The sequence below is a fragment of the Ranitomeya variabilis genome, chromosome 3 (assembly GCF_051348905.1).
Source record: "Ranitomeya variabilis isolate aRanVar5 chromosome 3, aRanVar5.hap1, whole genome shotgun sequence".
Lineage (NCBI taxonomy): Eukaryota > Metazoa > Chordata > Amphibia > Anura > Dendrobatidae > Ranitomeya > Ranitomeya variabilis.
In genome coordinates, this window is record NC_135234.1 from 786764175 (window position 1) to 786788112 (window position 23938).

The following is a 23938-nucleotide window of genomic DNA, read 5'->3' on the forward strand; positions in this document are numbered from 1 at the left end:
TCAGCAGATGATCACGCTGTTGCTGAAAATAATCTCTATATAAAGACCAACATTGATATTACCGCCATATGGTCAGTGGTAAATAATACCAGTCCTACAGAACATATAAGAGATCACAGCACAGTTACAGATAATGACTTACTGCTGACATTCTTTCTGATGAAATCATTCACTTTTCCCGTCTTTTCCATCTGGCCCAGACCGACATGACAACTTCTTCCAGCCAGGACTCGGCTGCAGAGAATACAACAAAGACACATTTCACTTCTCACATTCCAGCCATCACCATCTATCCCCAACCTGCACAAACTGCTCATCCTGCTGATACCCCAATACTGAGCCGCTGCTGCCATATGTGACCCTATTACTGCTCCTGCTGTGTGGTTCTCTGTGCCTTCTAAATTCTAAAGCACCCCTCTATAATATACAGTAGTAATGCCGGGTGCAAGTGTCCTAGAAAATAGCGCCCATATTTTGTCCCCTAAAAAGTAATATTGCCCTGTCTGACCCTTTGACAGTCACAGTAACCCGAGTTCCCCTATAACAATTAACAAGTGCCCACTTTACATTTAATAATGTCCCGAGTCTCCCCCCTGTACAGATCCCCTAGACACAGTGTGATGCTCTTATACACAGTATAATGCCCCCTCACTCTAAATATACTGACCCCTTAATATCCCCTAAGCTATTTAATGGCTCCAACACTGTATGATGGCCTCATCACTATACTCCCCACACTGTATGATGGCCCCCTAGATAGCCTCCATATAACATAATATACCAGATAGTCCTCAATGCAATATAATGCACTCCCCATAGGCAGACTTTATAGTATAATGCACTCCCTATAGGCCTCCATATAGTATAATCTACTCCCCAAAGGTCTCCATATAATATAATGCACTCCCCATAGGTCTCCATATAATATAATGTACTCCCCATAGGTCTCCATATAACATAATGCACTCCCCATAGGTCTCCATATAATATAATGCACTCCCCATAGGCAGTCTACAGTATAATGCACTACCCATAAGCAGATTCTATATTATATGATGCAGCTCCTCTCTCATAAGCAGCCTCTGTAATATAATGTAGACCCCTCTCATAGGCAAGCTATATATTATAATGCAGCCCCCTCTCATAGGCAGCCTCTATATAATGCAGCCCCCCATAGGCAGCCTTTCTATTGTAATGCAGACTCTCTATTACAATGCAGCTCCCCCATAGGCAGCCTCTCTAGTGTAATGCAGCCCCCATAGGCAGCCTCTCTATTATAATGCAGCCCCTTGAACTTATCAGTATAAAAGACACCTGTCCACAACCTCAAACAGTCACACTCCAAACTCCACTATCGTAAAGCCCAAAGAGCTGTTGAAGGACACCAGAAACAAAATTGTAGCCCTGCACCAGGCTGGCTGGGAAGACGGAATCTGCAATAGGCAAGCAGCTTGGTGTGATGAAATCAACTGTGGCAGCAATAAAAAGAAAATGGAAGACATACAAGACCACTGATAATCTCCCATAATCTGGGGCTCCATGCAAGATCTCATCCCGTGGGGTCAAAATGATCAGAAGAACGGTGAGCAAACAGCCCAGAACCACACATGGGGGACCTACTGAATGTCCTGCATAGAGCTGGGACCACCATAACAAAGGCTACCATCAGTAACACACTACACTGCAAGGGACTCAGATCCTGCAGTGCCAGACGTGTCCCCCTGCTTAAGCCAGTACATGTTCAGGCCCGTCTGAAATTTGCTAGAGAGAATTTGGATTATCCAGAAGAGTATTGTGAGAATGTCATATGGTCTCATGAAAACAAAGTAGAAGTGTTTAGTAGAACCAAACCTCGTCGTGTTTGGAGGAGACAAACTGCTGAGTTGCATCCAAAGAACACCATACCTACTGTGAAACACAGGGGTATCAACATCATGCTTTGGGGCTGTTTCTCTGCAAAGGGACCAGGACGACTGATCCATGTACATGAAAGAATGAATAAAAGAATGAATGGGGCCATGTATCGTGAGATTTTGAGTGCAAACCTCCTTCCATCAGCAAGGGCATTGAAGATGAAACGTGGCTGGGTCTTTCAGCATAATAATGATCCCAAGCACACCGCCAGGGCAAGGAAGGAGTGGCTTTGTAAGAAGCATATAAAGGTCCTGGAGGGCCTAGCCGGACTCCAGATCTCAACCCTATAGAAAACCTTTGGAGGAAGTTCAAAGTCTGTGTTGCTCAGTGACAGGAACAAAACATCACTGCTCTAGAGGAGATCTGCATGGAGGAATGGGCCAACATACCACCAACAGTGTGTGCCAACCTTGTGAAGACTTACAGAAAATGTTTCAACTCTGTCATTGCCAACAAAGGATATATAACAAAATATTGAGATTAACTTTTGTTAAAGACCCAATACTTATTTTCCACAATAATTTGCAAAATACATTTTGCCAAATCTGACAAAGTGATTTTCCGGATTTGTTTTCTCATTTTGACTTTCATAGTTGTGGTCTACCTATGATGTCAATTACAGGCCTCTCTCATCTTTTTAAGTGGGAGAACGTGCACAATTGGTGGCTGACTTTAGGCTTTTTTTTTCCCACTGTAGCATCACACTGTGATCCAATGTACATCCTATTTGGATGTATGAAAATATTTTTTTAAATAATCTTAAATTTCTAAGGAATAAAAGTTACATTTTAACTACACATTCCCTTTTTTCTTCTTTTTCTATTATCTATAGTCTCCTGGTGGAGTACACCTGTATGTCATTCTGTCCTATGATATTTGACAATATAAACATTGCAGAACAACAAGCTGCATGGACTGATACAGTAGTTAGTCAGCAGGCATTCACTAAATTAATAAACATAGATTGTTCAATTAATTTGCGCCTTTGTCCCTCAATGATAGCAGTACAATAAGCTGCGAGGACTGATACAATAGGTAGTCAGTAACCATTCAACAAACATCAATTCAACCTATAACAAGAGTCAATGCTCAGACTCATATGAACAATAGCTCATGTCTCTCGGTCTACTCAATAAGTCTGGCATAATTAAAGGGAATCTGTCACCCCATTTTATTATTATTATATATATTATTATTATAGGCCTATAAGCTAAGGCCACCGTCATCAGGGGCTTATCTACAGCATTCTATAATACTGTAGATAAGCCCCCGATGTAACCTGAAAGATAAGAACAACAAGTTAGATTATACTCACCCAGGGGCGGTCCTGGTGTGGTCCGGTCCGATGGGCGTCACGGTCCGGGTCCTCCCATCTTCATAGGATAACGTCCTCTTCTTTCTTTCCTGCCGCGGCTCCTGCGAAGGCGTATTTTGTCTGCCCTGTTGAGAGCAGAGCAAAGCACTGCAGTGCGCAGGTGCCGGGTAAGGCCCAGCACCTGCGCACTGCAGTACTTTGCTGTGCCCTCAACAGGGCAGACAAAGTATGCCTGCGCAGGAAGCAAAGATGAGGACGTCATCCTATGAAGATGGGAGGACCCGGACCGTGACGCCCATCGGACCGGACAACAACGGGACCGCCCCTGTGTGAGTATAATCTAACTTGTTGTTCTTATCTTTCAGGTTACATCGGGGGCTTATCTACAGTATTATAGAATGCTGTAGATAAGCCCCTGATGACGGTGGCCTTAGCTTATAGGCCTAAAATGGGGTGACAGATTCCTTTTAAGAATAAACGCTGTGTTGTCACACCTCCATTGTTCCCCCTAGGTAGCTATCTTGGTAACACCTGATATCGTAGTGCTTATCACTTTGCACCTCTGTCATAAGTATCAGTAAGGGTACCGTCACACAGTACCATTTACATCGCTACGACGGCACGATCCGTGACGTCGCAGCATCGTATGATTATCGCTCCAGCGTCGTAGACTGCGGTCACACGTTGCAATCACGGCGCTGGAGCGATGCCGAAGTCCCCGGGTAACCAGGGTAAACATCGGGTTACTAAGCGCAGGGCCGCGCTTAGTAACCCGATGTTTACCGTGGTTACCAGCGTAAACGTAAAAAAAAACAAACCGTACATACTCACCATCTGATGTCGTCAGGTCCCTTGCCGTCTGCTTCCTGCTCTGACTGAGATCCGGCCGTACAGTGAGAGCAGAGTGCAGCGGCGACGTCACCGCTGTGATCTGCTCTCACTTTCCGTCCGGCAGACAGTAAGAGCGGAAAGCAGACGGCAAGGGACCTGACGGGCATCAGATGGTGAGTATGTACGGTTTGTTTTTTTTTACGTTTACGCTGGTAACCACGGTAAACATTGGGTTACTAAGCGCGGCCCTGCGCTTAGTAACCCGATGTTTACCCTGGTTACCAGCGAACGCATCGCTGGATCGCTGTCACACACAACGATCCAGCGATGACAGCGGGAGATCCAGCGACGAAAGAAAGTTTCAAACGATCTGCTACGACGTACGATTCTCAGCTGGGTGCCTGATCGCAGTAGCGTGTCAGACACTGCGAGATCGTAACGATATCGCTACAACGTCACGAATCGTGCCGTCGTAGCGATAAAAATGCCACTGTGTCACGGTACCCTAAGATTTACAGCAGCTCGATCATGACTCCTGTGATCGACCCTGGAGATAACGGACTACAGATCTACAGATCAGATGTGAGCAGATGTCAGGCCCGTTGCCTGCTCTCCACCCACGCCCTGGTCTCTGCCGCCTTCGCTAGCTGCTGGCCTTTCTGCCACCATCCTCACCCAGGCCTCCTGCCATCCTGCTCACCACCCTTGCTCCAGTCTCCCACTCCTTGCCCCGCCTTCCCGTCTGCCACAATCCAGCATGCTGCCCTCGCCTACCGCATGCCACTCTCGCCTCGGCCTCTGCTGCACTTGCCTTGTCCTCCTGCCCGCCGCTCTCATCTTATAGAATCATAGAATGTTAGAGTTGGAAGGGACTTCCAGAGTCATCGTGTCCAACCCTCTGCTCAATGCAGGAGTCAATAAACCATCTCAGACAGATGTCTGTCCAGCCTATGTGTGAAGACTTACATTGAAGGAGAAGCCGCCACCTCTTGTGGCCGCTTGTTCTACTCATTGATCACCCTCACTGTCAAAAAGTTTTTTTTCAAGTGTCTAATCTGTATCTTCTCCCTTTCAGTTTTATCCCATTGCTTCTTGTGTTTCTATATGCAAATGAGAATAATGATGATCCCGCTACACTGAGACAGCTCCTCAGATATTTGTAGACGGCTATTAAGTCTCCTTTTAGCCTTTTTTTGCAAGCTAAACATTCCCAGATCCTTTAACCGTTCCTCATAGGACATAGTTTGCAGTCCGCTCACCATCCTGGTAGCACTTCACTGAACTTGCTCCAGTTTTTCAATGTCTTTTTTAAAATGTAGTGCCCAGAACCGGACACAGAATTCCAGATGAGGTCTGACCAAGGAGGAGTAGAGGGGATAATTAGTTTACATGATCTAGACTCCATGCTTCTCTTAATACATATTAAAACGGTGTTTGCCTTTTTTGATGTTGCATCACACTGATGACTCATGTGTAGTCTGATCTATTAGTATGCCCAAGTCTTTTTCACACATGCTGTTGCTTAGTTCTATTCTTCCCATTCTATAGATGTAATTTTCATTTTTATTGTCCATTGTTCAAGCTTATCTAGAACCTTCTGAATCCTTTCTCTGTCTTCTCTAGTGTTAGCGACCGCTCCTAGATTTGCATTATCTGCAAATCTGATCAGTTTACCTTCAGTTCCCTTATAGATCATTTATAAAAACATTGAACAACACTGGGGCCAGGACAGAGCCTTGTGGTACCCCACTTAAAACACTTTTCCAACTGGATGTGCAAGCATTTAATGCCACACTTTCAGTACGATCACTGAGCCAGGTATGATTCCACCTAACCGTAGCCTTGTCAATCCCATATTTGGTAATTTTTTCAGTAAGGATAGTATGAGATACTTTATCAAATGCTTTGCTGAAGTCGAGATATACTAAATCTACTGCATTTCCCTGATCCACCCAGTCAGTGATTCCATCATAGAAGGAAATTAGATTAGTTTGGCATTACTTGATTGCTACCAATCCATGGTGGATCTGGTTACTTACTGTATTCTTATCTAAGTACTTACATACATGCTGTTTAATAATTTGTTCACAGATCTTTCCTGGTATAGAAGTAAGGCTCACTGGCCTGTAATTTCTTCTTTTGATATGACCATCTTTCCACTTAATATACATTTATTTTTCCTTTTTAACAAGTGATAAGTTCTGTGTTCATCTATCCTGGTCTCTTGAAATGTGTCCAATCCTTCTTTCTTTTTGGGATTGTATGCCTCATCCTTCTTGGACATTTCTGTCCTGTAGAACATCCGGCCATTGGACCTTTCCTACCCTCTTTCTGAGTCCATTAAAATTTGACTTTCTGAAGGCCAACCTTAAAGTCTGAGTCCTTGCTGGTCTTACTCCTCTTGTAATCCAAATTCGGAGATATCATGATCACTGCCCCCTAAATTCCCAGCCATCTTTACATCCTCAACCATTTTCTCCCTCTTGGTAAGAATTGAGTGCAAGATTGCAGATTCTCTTGTTCTCTTCTACCTTTTGAAACAAAGTTGTCAGGAAGAGAAGATAAGAATTTTCTGGACCAAATACTTTTGCTTGAGAGAGATTCCCAACAAATATCTGGGTAGTTAAAATCTCCCATGTCATACTTCTTTGAGAACAGAGACATCTGATGTAAAGAGTTCATCCATAGTTCAGTCTGTCCAGGTGGCCTATAGTAAACATCTACAATAGTGTCCTTTCTGTTCTTCTCTCCTTGAATTCTTACCCAAACAATTTCTACAGAGCTACCAGTGTCTGAAGCTTAGATCTCTGTGGAGATATGTTTTTCTAACATACAATGCAACTACTCCTCCCCTCTTGTTAATCCTGTTTCTAATAAATAAGTTGTAGCCTTCAAGGTTCATATTCCCATCATGTGTATCATCCCGCCAAGTCTCAGTGATGCGTATGACATCATATATCCCTTCTTGTGTCAGCAGCTCCAATTCCTCTTGTTTGTTTCCCATGCTCTGTGCATTTGTGTAGACTCATTTTAGTTTGTAGTCGGCTTCTCTTTTCATTCAGACTTTTTTTTTGTTCTTTATTTCCAATTTATTAGCAGGTTCTCAAAATAATTCATTAGCTGCATATTTCTTCCTGGACGTATATCCCCCATTCCATATTGGTCTAGTTTAAAGTTCTCCTGATGAGTGTAGCAAGGCATCTACCAAATATGTAATGGTAATTACATGGTCAAAAAACCCAAAGCGTTGCTCATGACACCATCGACGTAGCCAGTTTACCTGTAGAATCCTATTCAATCTCCTTGGTCCATGTCCATCCACTGGGAGGATGGATGAGAAGAGGGCCTGTGCTCCTGGTTTCTTCACTTTCCGGCCTAGATCTTCAAAGTCTCTGACTATAGTTTCCAGGTCCTTTCTTGCTGTGTCATTTGTTCCTATGTACAGCTCTGGCAAAAATTAAGAGACTACCAAATCAAAGCCCTGTCATGGGCAGTCCAAACTCCAGACCTGAACCCCATTGAAAACCTCTGGAATCTAATCAAGAGGAAGATGGATAGTCACAAGCCATCAAAGAAGAACTGCTTAAATATTTGTACCAGGAGTGGCAAATGGTAACCCAAAAGCAGTGTGAAGGACTAGAGGAAAGCTGCCAAGAAGCATGAAAACTGTGATTAAAAATCATGGTTATTCCCAGAGGCGTAGCTAGGGGTTCAGCCCAGGGGGGGCGAGACATCTGAGTGGGCCCCTAACCTTTGATTACAACTATGGTGATGCACCCTAATAGTGGACGTAGGAGAACCTCATCAGATGATCCTGCTTCAACAAAAAAATAAACATCTCCACAAGACCAATACTGATATTACCACCATATTGTGACCATTAAGAGGTAGATACCAGTCCTACAAAGCATACAAGTGATCACAGCACAGTTACAGATAATGTCTTACCACTGACGTTCTTTCTGATGGAATCGTTCACTTTTCCCGTCTTTTCCATCTGGCCCAGACCGACATGGCGACTTCTTCCACCCAGGAATCAGCTGCAGAGATTACAACAAATACATATTTCACTTCTCATATTCCAGCCATCACCATCTATTCCCAACCTGCACAAACTCCTCATCCTGCTGATACCCCAATACTGAGCCGCTGCCGTATGTGTCCCTATTACTGCCCCTGATACCCCAATACTGAGCCGCTGCCGTATGTGTCCCTATTACTGCTCCTGATACCCCAATACTGAGCCTCTGCTGCCGTATGTGTCCCTATTACTGCTCCTGCTGTGTGATACAAATGCAATGCTCCTCATACTGCATTACATAGTAATGCCACCACTGTGCCCTTACATAGTACAATGTCTCCTTTGTGCTCTCACGGTAGCCCCAAACTCCTTACAGGCCCCCACATTGTATGATGGCCCTACACTGTATGATGGCCCGACCGCAGCCTTCAAACTGTATAGTGACCCCGGCGTTAGCTTCCACACTGTATAATGACTCCTGCCTTAGGTCCCACGCTGTGTAACGGCCCCCACATTATCTACCACACTTTATAAAGACCCCTCCATTAGCTTCCACACTGTATAATGACCCCTGCATTAGTGTCCACGCTGTATAATGACCCCTGCATTAGTGTCCACGCTGTATAATGACCTCCGCATTAGCTTCCACACTGTATAATGACCCCTGCATTAGCGTCAACGCTGTATAATGACCCCCGCATTAGCTTCCACGCTGTATAATGACCCCTGCATTAGCTTCCACGCTGTATAATGGAACCCGCTGTAGCTCCCACTCCTTGGATTCTGGTCACTGTCTGTCCCTCTCTGTGGGCTGATACTTGCACAGCCCTGAAATAAATGACAAAGACCTAAATAGAAGAAACTGCCAGTGGGTGTGTATAGAGGCCATCATATGGGTATAGCTCCCTGAATGTGTCCAGGTATCCCTAAAGGAATACTCTTGTCTGGACAAGACCCCAAAGAGTGAAACGGAAATGAGAGAACCAGAAAAAAAGAGGGGGAGGTAGAATATTACCAAGCTAAAGAAAAAAGTACACCCCCTGGCTCTTCTGTGCCTCTTTCCTCTTCTCCCCCTTGGGGATCTTGTGGTCTAGACTGAGTATATGTAAATGGACCCGCACCCATTTACCCATACACACACTGTATACGCCGTACGCACCACACACCCACTGTATACACCGTACGCACCACACACACTGTATAAACCGTACGCACCACACATCCACACACACTGTATACGCCGTACGCACCACACACCCACTGTATACACCGTACGCACCACACACACACTGTATACACCGTACGCACCACACACACCGTTAACACCGTACGCACCACACACACTGTATAAACCGTACGCACCACACATCCACACACACTGTATACGCCGTATGCACCACACACACACAAACACACTGTATACACCGTACTCACCACACATCCACACTGTATATGCCGTACGCACCACACACACAAACACACTGTATACACTGTACACACCACACACACACAAACACACTGTATACACCGTACACACCACACACACAGTATACGCCATACGCAACACACACACACACACACTGTATACACTGTACGCACCACACACAGACACACTTTATACACCGTACACACCACACACACAGTATACGCCATACGCAACACACACACACACACACTGTATACACTGGACGTACCACACACAGACACACTTTATACACCGTACACACCACACACACAGTATACGCCATATGCAACACACACTGTATACACCGTACGCACTACACACACACACTGTAAACGCTGTACACACCACACACACAAACACAAACTGTATATGCCGTGCGCACCACACACACACAGTATACGCCATACACACCACACCCACACACACTGTATACGCCGTAGGCAGCACACACACTTTATACTCATCCTCTTGCACGGTACCACCAGCGGAACACTGTTGCAAACATGCCACTGCCGGGATCAGCCAAATGACTCACTGACCGCCGCCATCTTTGTACAAGAGGAGCGCATAGCACATGGGGTAGACAAGTCAAAGAAGAGCACAGACGGGGGAAAGAGAGAGTGGATAGGTGAGTGAGCACATAGGGGGGAGATTCTCAACACTACAAAGCCTGCCCCCATTGTGACATTACTGCCCTCCCGAAGCGATAGCATCGGGTCTCCATATATTAAATATATATTCATCCTCAACTTTTTTAATAAAAGGTTTTACCTTTTATTTTTCATATTTCGTGTTTTTTATTTTTCATGTTTACCACCTTAGATTTACTGATATGAAATCCTGCAGACACTGGTCTGATGGGATCCTGACCCAGGCTACAGGATAGAACATATAAATCAGACCAGTGTCTTTGTGTATGTGTATATACAGTATATACAGTATATATATATATATATATATATATATATATATATATATATACACACACTGACAAGACTGGTCAGTAATGTGCACTCATGGACGTGCCCCTGGCTGCAGGACCCCACACATGAGGATATTTGACCCTTTCCTGTATATGGTATATATAGGACAGAGACACCGTATATCCTCCTCTGTGGGGTCCTGCAGCCAGGGTGAGTGCACATCACATTACTGACCAGCCCCCATAAATCTGCAGTGCCTTAACAACTGCAGATACAGCGCAGGAATCCTGCTGGGTCTTATCAGGAGAGCAGCAGAGTAGAGCAGAAGTGTGAGCTGTACTTACACCCCTGTGTCCTGCTCCTCTCTCACTGGAGTAAGATGCTCCTTCTTCTGGTCTGCTCTGCAGCACTCAGCGTGCAGTGTGGGCGTGTCCTCAGCGTGCAGTGTGGGCGTGTCCTCAGCGTGCAGTGTGGGCGTGTCCTCAGCGTGCAGTGTGGGCGTGTCCTCAGCGTGCAGTGTGGGCGTGTCCTCAGCGTGCAGTGTGGGCGTGTCCTCAGCGTGCAGTGTGGCGTGTCCTCAGCGTGCAGTGTGGGCATGTCCTCAGTATACTGGAGGCAGGCAGCTGTCAGGTCAGGTACAGTGCTGGCACTCAGCATGTATCACCATGGGGGGGCTGCTTTGGGGAATTTGTACCTCTCTCTTCAGCCACTGCCCGCGGTAGTGCAGGGACATCATGTCTCCCTCTTCTCTACCACGGAGCTTACAGTAACTATATCGGCGGGCTGTGCACGCTGATATAATTAAGTGTAGCATAGCTTCGGGTGGGCCCCTGTGAGTGGTGGGCCCGGGGCGACCGCACTCTCTGCCCCCCTGCTAGCTACGCTACTGGTTATTCCACAAAATATTGATTTCTGAACTCTTCCTGAGGTAAAACATTAGTATTGTTGTTTCTAAATGATTATGAACTTGTTTTCTTTGCATTATTTGAGATCTGAAAGCACTGGGTTTTTTTTTGGTTTTTTTTATTTTGACCATTTTTCTTTGTCAGAAAAAAAAAATACAAAAATTATTGCATGGAAATTTGGAGACATGTTGTCAGTACTTTATAGAATAAAGGAGCAATTTACATTTTACTCAAAAATATACCTATAAAAAGAAAAATCAGACAAACTGAACATTTTGTAGTGCTCTCTTAAGTTTTTCCAGAGTTGTATCTCCCGCCCTCCATACTCGCCCTAGCCTCCTGCTCGCCACCCTTGCCCTGGCTTCCCACCCGTCACCCAGTTTCTCAGATGCGGCACTCCACCTCGTCCCAGCCTCTGCCGCCCTCGTCTCCCTTGCCCCAGCCTCTTGCCTGTCTCCCTTGCTCTGGCCTCCTACCTGTCACCCTCACCCGGCCTCCTGCCCATCACCCTCGCTCCAACCTCCTGCCCTTGTCCCAGCCTCGTTTCCACCATCCATGCCCCAGCCTCCTGCCCGCCGCCCTGGCTTCACACCTGCCACCCTCGCCCAGGCCTCTGCTGCCTTCGTCTTCTGCCCACCACCCTCATCTCCCACCTTACCCCGGCCTTCCGCCTTTGCCCTAGATTCCTGCCCTCGCTACGGTATCCTGCCTGCCGCTAGCACATCCTCCTGTCTGCCTGATTGGCTTTGATCCTAGAGTTTTCAGATTCTTGGACAATTGGCAAAATAATCCTGTAATGGCCCCGCTGGACATTTACTAGAATGTTGGGATTTTTCTTTTTGAACATCAATCCTATTAAATGAACTGATCAGAAACTCTGACAAACAAAGAAAATAATGCAGCTTCCTCTCCAGTGTGAACATTCACCAAGAGCTAAACTCATCACGATCCCACCTGATCACTGCAGAATTCCAGGAATCTCTATGGTAAAGCAGAAGACCCCTCCAAATATGACATCCAGAACATCAGTCACATAATATTTGAGGAGCTTACCTCAAACTCATCAAATGGTTCCAAAGAATCAATGCGCAACTTCTCTGCCCAGGGGACACAGGACACAGAGAATTCATTCATATCCATGACCCAACACCGCTGCCAGCCCTGGAGGAAGACATGGTGGATACATAGTGAGTAGGCATCTCATTGCACTGACCTCACATACTCTGCCTGTCAGGAACATGATATATTTGATTGTCTATGATCATGCACACTGAGCTCTGCTACGTCCATTAAAGCTGAGCACAGACACACGCTGTGGGCTTTTCCACCCCCACCCCCCCTCTTCATTCTGTCTAGAAAGCTCTTTTTCTCTCTTGGCCTGCAGGCAAACTCCTTTCCCCCTGAATACAGCTGTAACTTTAAACTCCAGTGTGGGACTCTGTCCCCTCCCCTCTCGAATGCGGGAGTGTGCAGAAAACCAGTAACCAAAACCATAACTTGATCCCAATTAGTGACACAGATATGAAAGTTATATATTTGGTATGTGCATCGGCCGGACCATCACCCAGTGCGTTCTCCAATTTCCTGTACCCTTGGTATCTGAGAAGCTAATTACTGCATACCCGCAGTGAACAGCGAGGCCATGTTTGATCTTAATAGAATGCTAGCCGCAAAATTCCGTCGTCGCTATGCGAGGTTGCATCCTGGAGCTACAGTGGATATGAATGTTCCATAACTCTGAGTCCCTCTGAGAAAGTAGGAGTGCATTCCATAGCTCCGCTCACTCAGTGATGTCACGACCAAGGGGTATAAGACTCTGAGAGCTCAGTTTTCACTAGCCTTTGACCAGGAAGCTAGCTGAGAGACGCTCTGTAATGCATCTGGATGTCTCGCCCCTCCCCTGAGCCACATGGTCTGCCATGAGCTGAAATGATATAAGGAACTGTATGTGTTTGTTTTCTTCTGTTAATCCCTTTTCATTTGTAATTGTACTGTACATACAACACTTGTCTTCTTTTATAATATCCTTTTACTCTTTGGCAAACACTGCCTACCTTTTTGGAGTAAAATATATAAAATTACTAGCTTCGTTTCTCCTTGCTCTATAACGTACAGTCATGTCCTCTGAAGTGAATTATGCTACTAATTTGGGTTGGCTCCGGACCCATTATTAATTAAGAAATCGGAGCTGGTGGCATTGGATTTATCCTGTACGTTTGGGAGACTTTGTAGCGATGGACGGCGTTGATAATTATTGTTCCCGCCTGAGTGGGAGTAGTTATATCACCCTCGCTGCAGTGTGCCCATTAGCCAGTACATAGCAGGCAGCCTTTCTGGCGACTAATTATCCTAGGTGCAGTACCCTGTCTGCCCTGAGGGTAAGGGGGCGCTAGAGAGCTGCAAGTTCCAAACCGGAACTGGTAAGTGGGATATAGATAAATCCCCTTCAGAAAAGAACCAGGAGCAACCAAACAACCCCGGTCCATGACATATTGGTGTGAGTGGTGGGGATGATTAAGATACCCTCCCTGGGATCCCTGACACTGCCTGACCACAATGCGCTAAGCTTCCTGTATCGATGGGGTCACAGACAGCAACATCACTTGTAGCCACGGGGCACAGACTGCCCTACTGTGCTGTTCCATATAAGATATCATATGCTACCCAGTTTCTATGTGTTGTTTACATGCTGTGTGGATCTGTTCTTACATTCTGCTCTGCTGCCACCTAATGACTCTTGTGTATAGCAGTCTGTAATTAATTCTTGTGGGCGTTTCAGGGGTCACTCTTTCCTCCCAGCAGCCATCTCAGTTTTAGTTTCACTATCTATGGGAGAGTCACCCTGATCTGAGCTGAGGAAGGAAGGCATGGGCAGACATACCACCGTTTCAACCGGTGCAACTGCTTCAGGGCCCGGAGGCTCTGGGGGGCCCCTGCAGGCAGGGAAGCCATTAGGAGCACGCAGCTGCCTAGGGCACTCGCTCCCCCTGGGGCCCCCAGCTAGCGGTTTATCACGCAGCCGCTATTGGGCTCAGGTGAGGCAGGTGGGCCGCCTGCCGCCAGCGCCGACTCCCTCGCCGCATTGAACTATACCGGCGTCTGCCGGTACAGTTCAAAGCAATGATGGAAGAGAGAGCGTCACCTGACACTCCCTCTCCCATCATTCCTCGCTCTGCCTCTGACACTGCGGGTGCGTGATGACGTCATCGTGCACTCACTGTGTGCCAGGCAGTGCAGAGGCAGCCGCCAAGACAGGAGCAGCGTGGGCACGAGGAGAGGTGAGGGGGGTGTTTTTTTTTACTGTAACAGTGAGTACTGGACTGTGGGGCCATTTTCTGGGAGGGAGATGCGGGCTGTGCTATATACTACGTGGCTGTGCTATATACTACGTGGCTGTGCTATATACTACGTGGCTGTGCTATATGCTACGTGGGCTACATTATATTCTATGGGGAGGTGGGCTGTATTCTATTCTGTTCGGGGCTACATTATATTCTGTGAGGGGTGATTGCATCATACTCTATGAGGGGGCTACATTATACTATATGAGGAGGGCTGCAATATACTATATGAGGGGGGCTGCATTATATTTTATGGGGGAGTTACATTATACTTTGTGGGGTGGTTGCATTATGCTCTATGGGGTGGCTGCAGTATACTATAAATACTATATGTGGGCTGCATTATACTGTATCGAGGACTATGGGGAATACATTATACTATATGAAGAACTATGTGGTGCATTATACTTTGGGAAGTGAATTGTACTACAATGATGACTGGCGTTGCATTATACTATATGGAGCACGACGAGAAGTGTATTATACTACCTGGAGGGCTGAGCAGTGTATTTTAATATATGGAGGACTATGAGGAGTGTATTATACTATGTGGAGCACTATGGGAAGTGTATTATACTATATGGAGGTCTATGAGGAGTGTATTATACTATATGGAGGACTATGGGAAGTGTATAATTCTATATGGGGGGCTGAGGAGTGTATTATACTATATGGAGGACTGTGGTGCACATTATAATATATGGAGGACTATGGGGTGTATTATACTAAACAAGCAAAATGCTGCCTATTCATTGAGTGATTGGATTGTTTATGCCGGAACAGAAATCATTGTTCTCAGCAGCACATTGCTGGTGTAAACTGTAGATGTGCTGCTGATAATATGATACTGTATGGTGATCTGTTAGTGATCTATTAGTGATCGTTCTGTCCCCATCATGGTTTCTCAATTGGTGTAAAGAGGCTGGGAAACAAGCGTCGAACGACTTCAGTATTGTCGCTCACACTCATTTAGCGGCCTGACCTCAGCGCATGTAAATACAACGAAAATGCTTCTGTGTGATGTGCAATATGTTAGCATTTGGGCCCCACTTTTCCTAAAACCGGCCCTGCCGGCAGGGCTGCTGATATTGACGGCAATCTGGCCTGTTTATCCGGCCCCGAGGCTTCGGGGGTCCCCTGGCCAGATTGCCTTCATGTACGGCGGGCAGGGAGCAATCCTTGCAGCTCCGCTACCTGCAGGAGAAAACGGCAGTGGAGCTGCAGGGAATGGATCCATCCTGCTTCCTGCCCGCGCTTCCTGCCTCACACGGCAGCGGCTGAATGACATCATCAGGAAGCTGCCGGCGATGGTGAGGATGCAGGATACGGTGCACAGAGGTGAGGCGAGTGTATGCAGAGAGGTGAATGGTGCTGTGTGTCTGTAGGTGGAGGAGAGAAGGGCAGAAGGCAATGATTGGGTTGACAGAGAGGGCAATGATGAGGGTGATGAGGCAGAAGGCAATGAGGTGGTGGTGGTGGAGGAGGAAATGATGGAGGTGGTGAATGGGCAATAATGGGTTGGGGGTGTGGGATGAGAGGAAAGGAGATTTATGAAAGATTTAGGAACGGGGAGGTGGAGGAAGAAGTTATTATTGATCATTAGGTCTAAAACAGTCCCTTAGTATATAGTGTACAAACTCATGTATAGCACAGTCCCTCAGTGTGTGTGTATACACATATATATATATGTATATATATATACACTCACTGGCCACTTTATTAGGTACACCATGCTAGTAACGGGTTGGACCCCCTCTTGCCTTCAGAACTGCCTCAATTCTTCGTGGCATAGATTCAACAAGGTGCTGGAAGCATTCCTCAGAGATTTTGGTCCATATTGACATGATGGCATCACACAGTTGCCGCAGATTTGTCGGCTGCACATCCCAAAGATGCTCCATACAAGGCAGGATGGATCCATGCTTTCATGTTGTTTACGCCAAATTCTGACCCTACCATCCGAATGTCGCAGCAGAAATCGAGACTCATCAGACCAAGCAACGTTTTTCCAATCTTCTACTGTCCAATTTCGATGAGCTTGTACAAATTGTAGCCTCAGTTTCCTGTTCTTAGCTGAAAGGAGTGGTACCCGGTGTGGTCTTCTGCTGCTGTAGCCCATCTGCCTCAAAGTTCGACGCACTGTGCGTTCAGAGATGCTCTTAGGCCTACCTTGGTTGTAACGGGTGGCGATTTGAGTCACTGTTGCCTTTCTATCAGCTCGAACCAGTCTGCCCATTCTCCTCTGACCTCTGGCATCAACAAGGCATTTCCGCCCACAGAACTGCCGCTCACTGGATTTTTTTTCTTTTTCGGACCATTCTCTGTAAACCCTAGAGATGGTTGTGCGTGAAAATCCCAGTAGATCAGCAGTTTCTGAAATACTCAGACCAGCCCTTCTGGCACCAACAACCATGCCACGTTCAAAGGCACTCAAATCACCTTTCTTCCCCATACTGATGCTCGGTTTGAACTGCAGGAGATTGTCTTGACCATGTCTACATGCCTAAATGCACTGAGTTGCCGCCATGTGATTGGCTGATTAGAAATTAAGTGTTAACAAGAAGTTGGACAGGTGTACCTAATAAAGTGGCCAGTGAGTGTATATATATATATATATATACATATACAGTCATGGCCAAAAGTATTCACACCCCTGCAATTCTGTCAGATAATAGGCTACGTTCACATTTGCGTTGTGCGCCACAGCATCGGCGCCGCAACGCACAACGCAAACAAAAACGCAGCAAAACGCATGCACAACGCTGCGTTTTGCGCTGCATGCGTCCTTTTTTTCATTGATTTTGGACGCAGCAAAAATGCAACTTGCTGCGTCCTCTGCGCCCGGACGCGGGCGCCGCAGTGACACATGCGGCGCAAAACGCAAGTGCGACGCATGTCCATGCGCCCCCATGTAAAATATAGGGGCGCATGACGCATGCGGCGACGCTGCGGCGCCCGACGCTGCGGCGCAGACCGCAAATGTGAACGTAGACATACTCAGTTTCTTCCTGAAAATGATAGCAAACACAAATTCTTTGGTATTATTACCGTATATACTCGAGTATAAGCCGAGATTTTCAGCCCACTTTTTTGGGCTGAAAGTCCCCCTCTCATCTTATACGCGAGTCATACCCAGAGGTCGGCAGGGGAGGGGGAAAGGGGGCTGTCTAAAAATAGTCACCTAGTCCAGGCGCGGTCCCTGGCTTCCCCGGCACCGGCAGCAGCAGCTTCAGCTTCTTCCTGTACTGAGCGGTCACATGGTACCTCTCATTATGGCAATGAATATGTGGCTCCACCTCCCATAGGGGTGGAGACGCATATTCATTTACTGTAATGAGCGGTAACAGTGACCGCTCAGTACAGTTAGAAGCTACGGCGCCGGGGAAGCAGGGACTGCACAGCGCCATGACTAGGTGAGTATACGGGGAGGGGAGCGCAGCGCTGCACGATAGTCACCTTTCCTCGTTCTGGGCGCCGCTCTGTCTTCAGCAGTGACACTCAGGTCAGAGGGAGCGGTGACGTAGTTAGTGCGCGCCCTCTGCTGAACGTCGGTGCTGAGCATGGAGCGGCGCCGGAACAAGGTGCGGGTGACTATTGAAAGTGCCGGGGGCCTGACCGATGGAGAGGTGAGTATGTGATTTTTTTTTTTTATCGCAGCAAATGGAGCAAATATCTGTATGGGGCATCTATGGGGCCATAATGTTTGTGCAGCACTATATGGGGCCATAACGTTTGTGCTGCACTATATGGGGCCATAACGTTTGTGCAGCACTATATGGGGCCATAACGTTTATGCAGCACTATATGGGGCGATAAAGTTTGTGCAGCACTATATGGGGCCATAACGTTTGTGCAGCACTATATGGGGCCATAATGTTTGTGCAGCACTATATGGGGCCATAACGTTTATGCAGCACTATATGGGGCCATAACGTTTATGCAGCACTATATGGGGCAATAAAGTTTGTGCAGCACTATATGGGGCCATAAAGTTTGTGCAGCACTATATGGGGGCCATAATGTTTGTGCAGCACTATATGGGGGCCATAATGTTTGTGCAGCACTATATGGGGGCCATACTGTTTGTGCAGCACTATATGGAGGCCATACTGTTTGTGCAGCACTATATGGGGCCATAAAGTTTGTGCAGCACTATATGGGGCCATAAAGTTTGTGCAGCACTATATGGGGGCCATAATGTTTGTGCAGCACTATATGGGGCCATAATGTTTGTGCAGCACTATATGGGGGCCATAATGTTTGTGCAGCACTATATGGGGCCATAATGTTTGTGCAGCACTATATGGGGGCCATACTGTTTGTGCAGAACTATATGGAGGCCATACTGTTTGTGCAGCACTATATGGGGCCATAATGTTTGTGCAGCACTATATGGGGCCATAACGTTTGTGCAGCACTATATGGGGGCCATAACATTTGTGCAGCACTATATGGGGCCATAACGTTTGTGCAGCACTATATGGGGGCCATAACGTTTGTGCAGCACTATATGGGGGCCATAACGTTTGTGCAGCACTATATGGGGCAAGTGTCTGTATGGAGCATCTTATAGGGCCATAATCAAGGTTTGTGCAGCACTATATGGGGCAAATATCTTTATAGAGCATCTTATGGGGCCATAATCAGCATTTGTGCAGCATTATATTGGGCAAATGTGTCTATGGAGCATCTTATGGGGCCTTTATTAACCTTTATGCAGGATTATATGGGGCATATTTTAATATGGAACATCTTATGGGGCCCATCATGAACTGTATGGAGCATTATATGGGGCTCCTGATTCAATATGGATATTCAAAAACACTTAACCTACTGATGTCTCAATTAATTTTACTTTTATTGGTATCTATTTTTATTTTTGACATTTACGGATAGCTGCTGCATTTTCCACCCTAGGCTTATACTCGAGTCATTAAGTTTTCCCAGTTTTTTGTGGCAAAATTAGGGGGGTCGGCTTATACTCGGGTCGGCTTATACTCAAGTATATACGGTACCTTAAATTAATTTGTCTTAAATGAAAAAACACAAAAGAGAATGAAGCAAAAAGCAAAACATTGATCATTTCACACAAAACTCCAAAAATGGGCCAGACAAAAGAATTGGCACACTCAGCCTAATACTTGGTTGCACAACCTTTAGCCAAAATAACTGCGACCAACCGCTTCCGGTAACCATCAATGAGTTTCTTACAATGCTCTGCTGGAATTTTAGACCATTCTTCTTTGGCAAACTGCTCCAGGTCCCTGATAGTTGAAGGGTGCCTTCTCCAAGCTGCCATTTTTAGGTCTCTCCACAGGTGTTCTATGGGATTCAGGTCTGGACTCATTGCTGGCCACCTTAGAAGTCTCCAGTGCTTTCTCTCAAACCATTTTCTAGTGCTTTTTGAAGTGTGCTTTGGGTCATTGTCCTGCTGGAAGACCCATGACCTCTGAGGGAGACCCAGCTTTCTCACACTGGGCCCTACATTATGCTGCAAAATTTGTTGGTAGTCTTCAGGCTTCATAATGCCATGCACACGGTCAAGCAGTCCAGTGCCAGAGGCAGCGAAGCAACCCCAAAACATCAGGGAACCTCCGCCATGTTTGACTGTAGGGACCGTGTTCTTTTATTTGAATGCCTCTTTTTTTCTCCTGTAAACTCTATGTTGATGCCTTTGCCAAAAAAAAGCTCTACTTTTGTCTCATCTGACCAGAGAACATTCTATCGAAACGTTTTAGGCTTTTTCAGGTAAGTTTTGGCAAACTCCAGCCTGGCTTTTTTATGTCTCGGGGTAAGATGTGGGGTCTTCCTGGGTCTCCTACCATACAGTCCCTTTTCATTCAGACCCCGACGGATAGTACGGGTTGACACTGTTGTACCCTCGGACTGCAGGGCAGCTTGAACTTGTTTGGATGTTAGTCGAGGTTCTTTATCCAACATCCGCACAATCTTGCGTGGAAATCTCTTGTCAATTTTTCTTTTCCGTCCACATCTAGGGAGGTTAGCCACAGTGCCATGGGCTTTACACTTCTTGATGACACTGCGCACAGTAGACACAGGAACATTCAGGTCTTTGGAGATGGACTTGTAGCCTTGAGATTGCTCATGCTTCCTCACAATTTGGTTTCTCAAGTCCTCAGACAGTTCTTTGGTCTTCTTTCTTTTCTCCATGCTCAATGTGGTACACACAAGGACACAGGACAGAGGTTGAGTCAACTTTACTCCATGTCAACTGGCTGCAAGTGTGATTTAGTTATTGCCAACACCTGTTAGGTGCCACAGGTAAGTTACAGGTGCTGTTAATTACACTAATTAGAGAAGCATCGCATGATTTTTCAAACAGTGCCAATACTTTTGTCCACCCCCTTTTTATGTTTGGTGTGGAATTATATCCAATTTGGCTTTAGGACAATTCTTTTTGTGTTTTTTTTCATTTAAGACAAATTAAATGAAGATAATAATACCAAAGAATTTGTGTTTGCAATCATTTTCAGGAAGAAACTGAGTATTATCTGACAGAATTGCAGGGGTGTCAATACTTTTGGCTATGACTGTATATATATATATATATATATATATATATATATATATATATATATATATATATATATTCACAGTATACATATATATACACTATATAATTGTCTAGGGGTCACTTCCGTCTTTCTGTCTGTCCTTCTGTCTGTCTGTCTTTCTGTAACGGAAATCCCAAGTCGCTGATTGGTCGCGGCAAAACAGCCACGAACAATCAGCGACGGGCACAGTCCGGCGGCAAAATGGCTGCTCCTTACTCCCCACAGTCAGTGCCCACTCCATACTCCCCTCCAGTCAGCGCTCACACAGGGTTAATGGCAGCGCTAACGGACCGCATTATGCCGCGGTGTAACGCACTCCGTTAACGCTGCTATTAACCCTGTGTGACCAAGTTTTTACTATTGTAGCATCAATAGTAAAAAGATCTAATGTTAAAAATAATTATAAAAATAAAATAAAAAATTATTATATACTAACCGTCCGTCGGCCCCTCGGATCCAGAACAGGCCTTTCCCGCTCCTCGCGACGTTCCGGTGACTACTCCATGCATTGCGATCTCGCGAGATGATGATGTAGCGGTCTCGCGACACCGTTACGTCATCATCTCGCGAGACTGCAATGCACTCTCGGGACCAGAGAGCGCGAGGGGCATCCGTAAACGCTTTGCCTGGATCCGGGGCCAACGGAAGGTGAGTATAGAACCATTTTTTATATTAATTCTTTTCTTTAACAGGAATATGATGCCCACATTGCTATATACTACGTGGGCTGTGCAATATACTATGTGGGCTGTGCAATATAATACGTGGGATGTGCAATATACTACGTGGGATGTGCAATATACTACATAGTTACACAGTTATTAAGGTTGAAGGAAGACTTTAAGTCCATCTAGTCCAACCCATAGCCTAACCTAACATGCCCTAACATGTTGATCCAGAGGAAGGCAAAAAAACCCATGTGGAAAGAGTAACTCCACCATGGGGAAAAAAATTCCTTCCCGACCCCACATACGGCAATCAGACTAGATCCCTGGATAAACGCCTTATCAAGGAATCTAGTATATATACCCTGTAACATTGTACTTTTCCAGGAAGGTATCCAGTCCCCTCTTAAATTTAATTAATGACTCACTCATTACAGCATCATACGGCAGAGAGTTCCATAGTCTCACTGCTCTTACAGTAAAGAATCCGCGTCTGTTATTATGCTTAAACCTTCTTTCCTCCAGACGTAGAGGATGCCCCCTTGTCCCTGTCTCAGGTCTATGATTAAAAAGATCATCAGAAAGGTCTTTGTACTGTCCCCTCATATATTTATACATTAACATAAGATCACCCCTTAGTCTTCGTTTTTCCAAGTGTAATAACCTATCTTGGTATTGCAGACCCCCCAGTCCTCTAATAACCTTGGTCGCTCTTCTCTGCACCCGCTCCAGTTCAGCTATGTCTTTCTTATACACCGGAGACCAGAACTGTGCACAGTATTCTAAGTGTGGTCGCACTAGTGACTTGTATAGAGGTAAAATTATGTTCTCCTCATGAGCATCTATGCCTCTTTTACTGCATCCCATTATTTTATTTGCCTTTGTAGCAGCTGCCTGACACTGGCCACTGAATATGAGTTTGTCATCCACCCATACACCCAGGTCTTTTTCATTGACGGTTTTGCCCAGAGTTTTAGAATTAAGCACATAGTTATACATCTTATTACTTCTACCCAAGTGCATGACCTTACATTTATCCCCATTAAAGCTCATTTGCCATTTATCAGCCCAAGCTTCTAGTTTACATAAATCATCCCGTAATATAAAATTGGCCTCCCCTGTATTGATTACCCTGCAGAGTTTAGTGTCATCTGCAAATATTGAAATTCTACTCTGAATGCCCCCTACAAGGTCATTAATAAATATGTTAAAAAGAAGAGGGCCCAATACTGACCCCTGTGGTACCCCGCTACTAACCGCGACCCAGTCCGAGTGTGCTCCATTAATAACCACCCTTTGTTTCCTATCCCTGAGCCAGCTCTTAACCCACTTACACATATTTTCCCCTATACCCATTACTCTCATTTTATGTAACAACCTTTTGTGTGGCACCGTATCAAAAGCTTTGGAAAAGTCCATATACACTACGTCCACTGGGTTCCCTTGGTCCAGTCCGGAACTTACCTCTTCATAGAAGCTGATCAGATTAGTCTGACATGAACGGTCCCTAGTAAACCCGTGCCGATACTGGGTCATGAGGTTATTCCTCTTCAGATACTCCAGTATAGCATCCCTTAGAATGCCCTCCAGGATTTTACCCACAGTAGAGGTTAAGCTTACTGGCCTATAATTACCGAGTTCAGTTTTTGCCCCTTTTTTGAATATTGGCACCACATTTGCTATACGCCAGTCCTGTGGTACAGACCCTGTTATTATGGAGTCTTTAAAGATTAAAAATAATGGTCTATCAATGACTGTACTTAATTCCTGCAGTACTTGGGTGTGTACGTGGACTGTTAAATACTACATGGCTGTGCTATATCCTACATGGGCTGGGCAATATACGTGGGCTGTGCAATATAGTACATGGGCTGTGCAATATCCTACGTGGGCTGTGCAATGTACTACGTGTGCTGTGCCATATACTACGTGGGCTGTGCTATATACGTGGGCTGTGCTATACACTACGTGGGCTGCTATATA

General features: G+C 45.8%; 1 protein-coding gene across 6 annotated transcripts in view; it reads right to left on the reverse strand.

The window, feature by feature from the left end:
* The window catches only part of LCMT2 (leucine carboxyl methyltransferase 2), a 186176-nt gene that overhangs the window by 29880 nt on the left and 132358 nt on the right, over window positions 1–23938 (reverse strand). For 4 of the 6 annotated variants that reach the window (XM_077299012.1, XM_077299010.1, XM_077299009.1 and 1 more), the window contains exon 8: window positions 12428–12535. The exons of the other annotated variants lie outside the window; for them this stretch is intronic. In XM_077299012.1, coding sequence (XP_077155127.1) covers window positions 12428–12535 — 108 coding nt within the window. The remainder of the gene's footprint in view (window positions 1–12427; window positions 12536–23938) is intronic. 6 annotated transcript variants of the gene reach the window in all.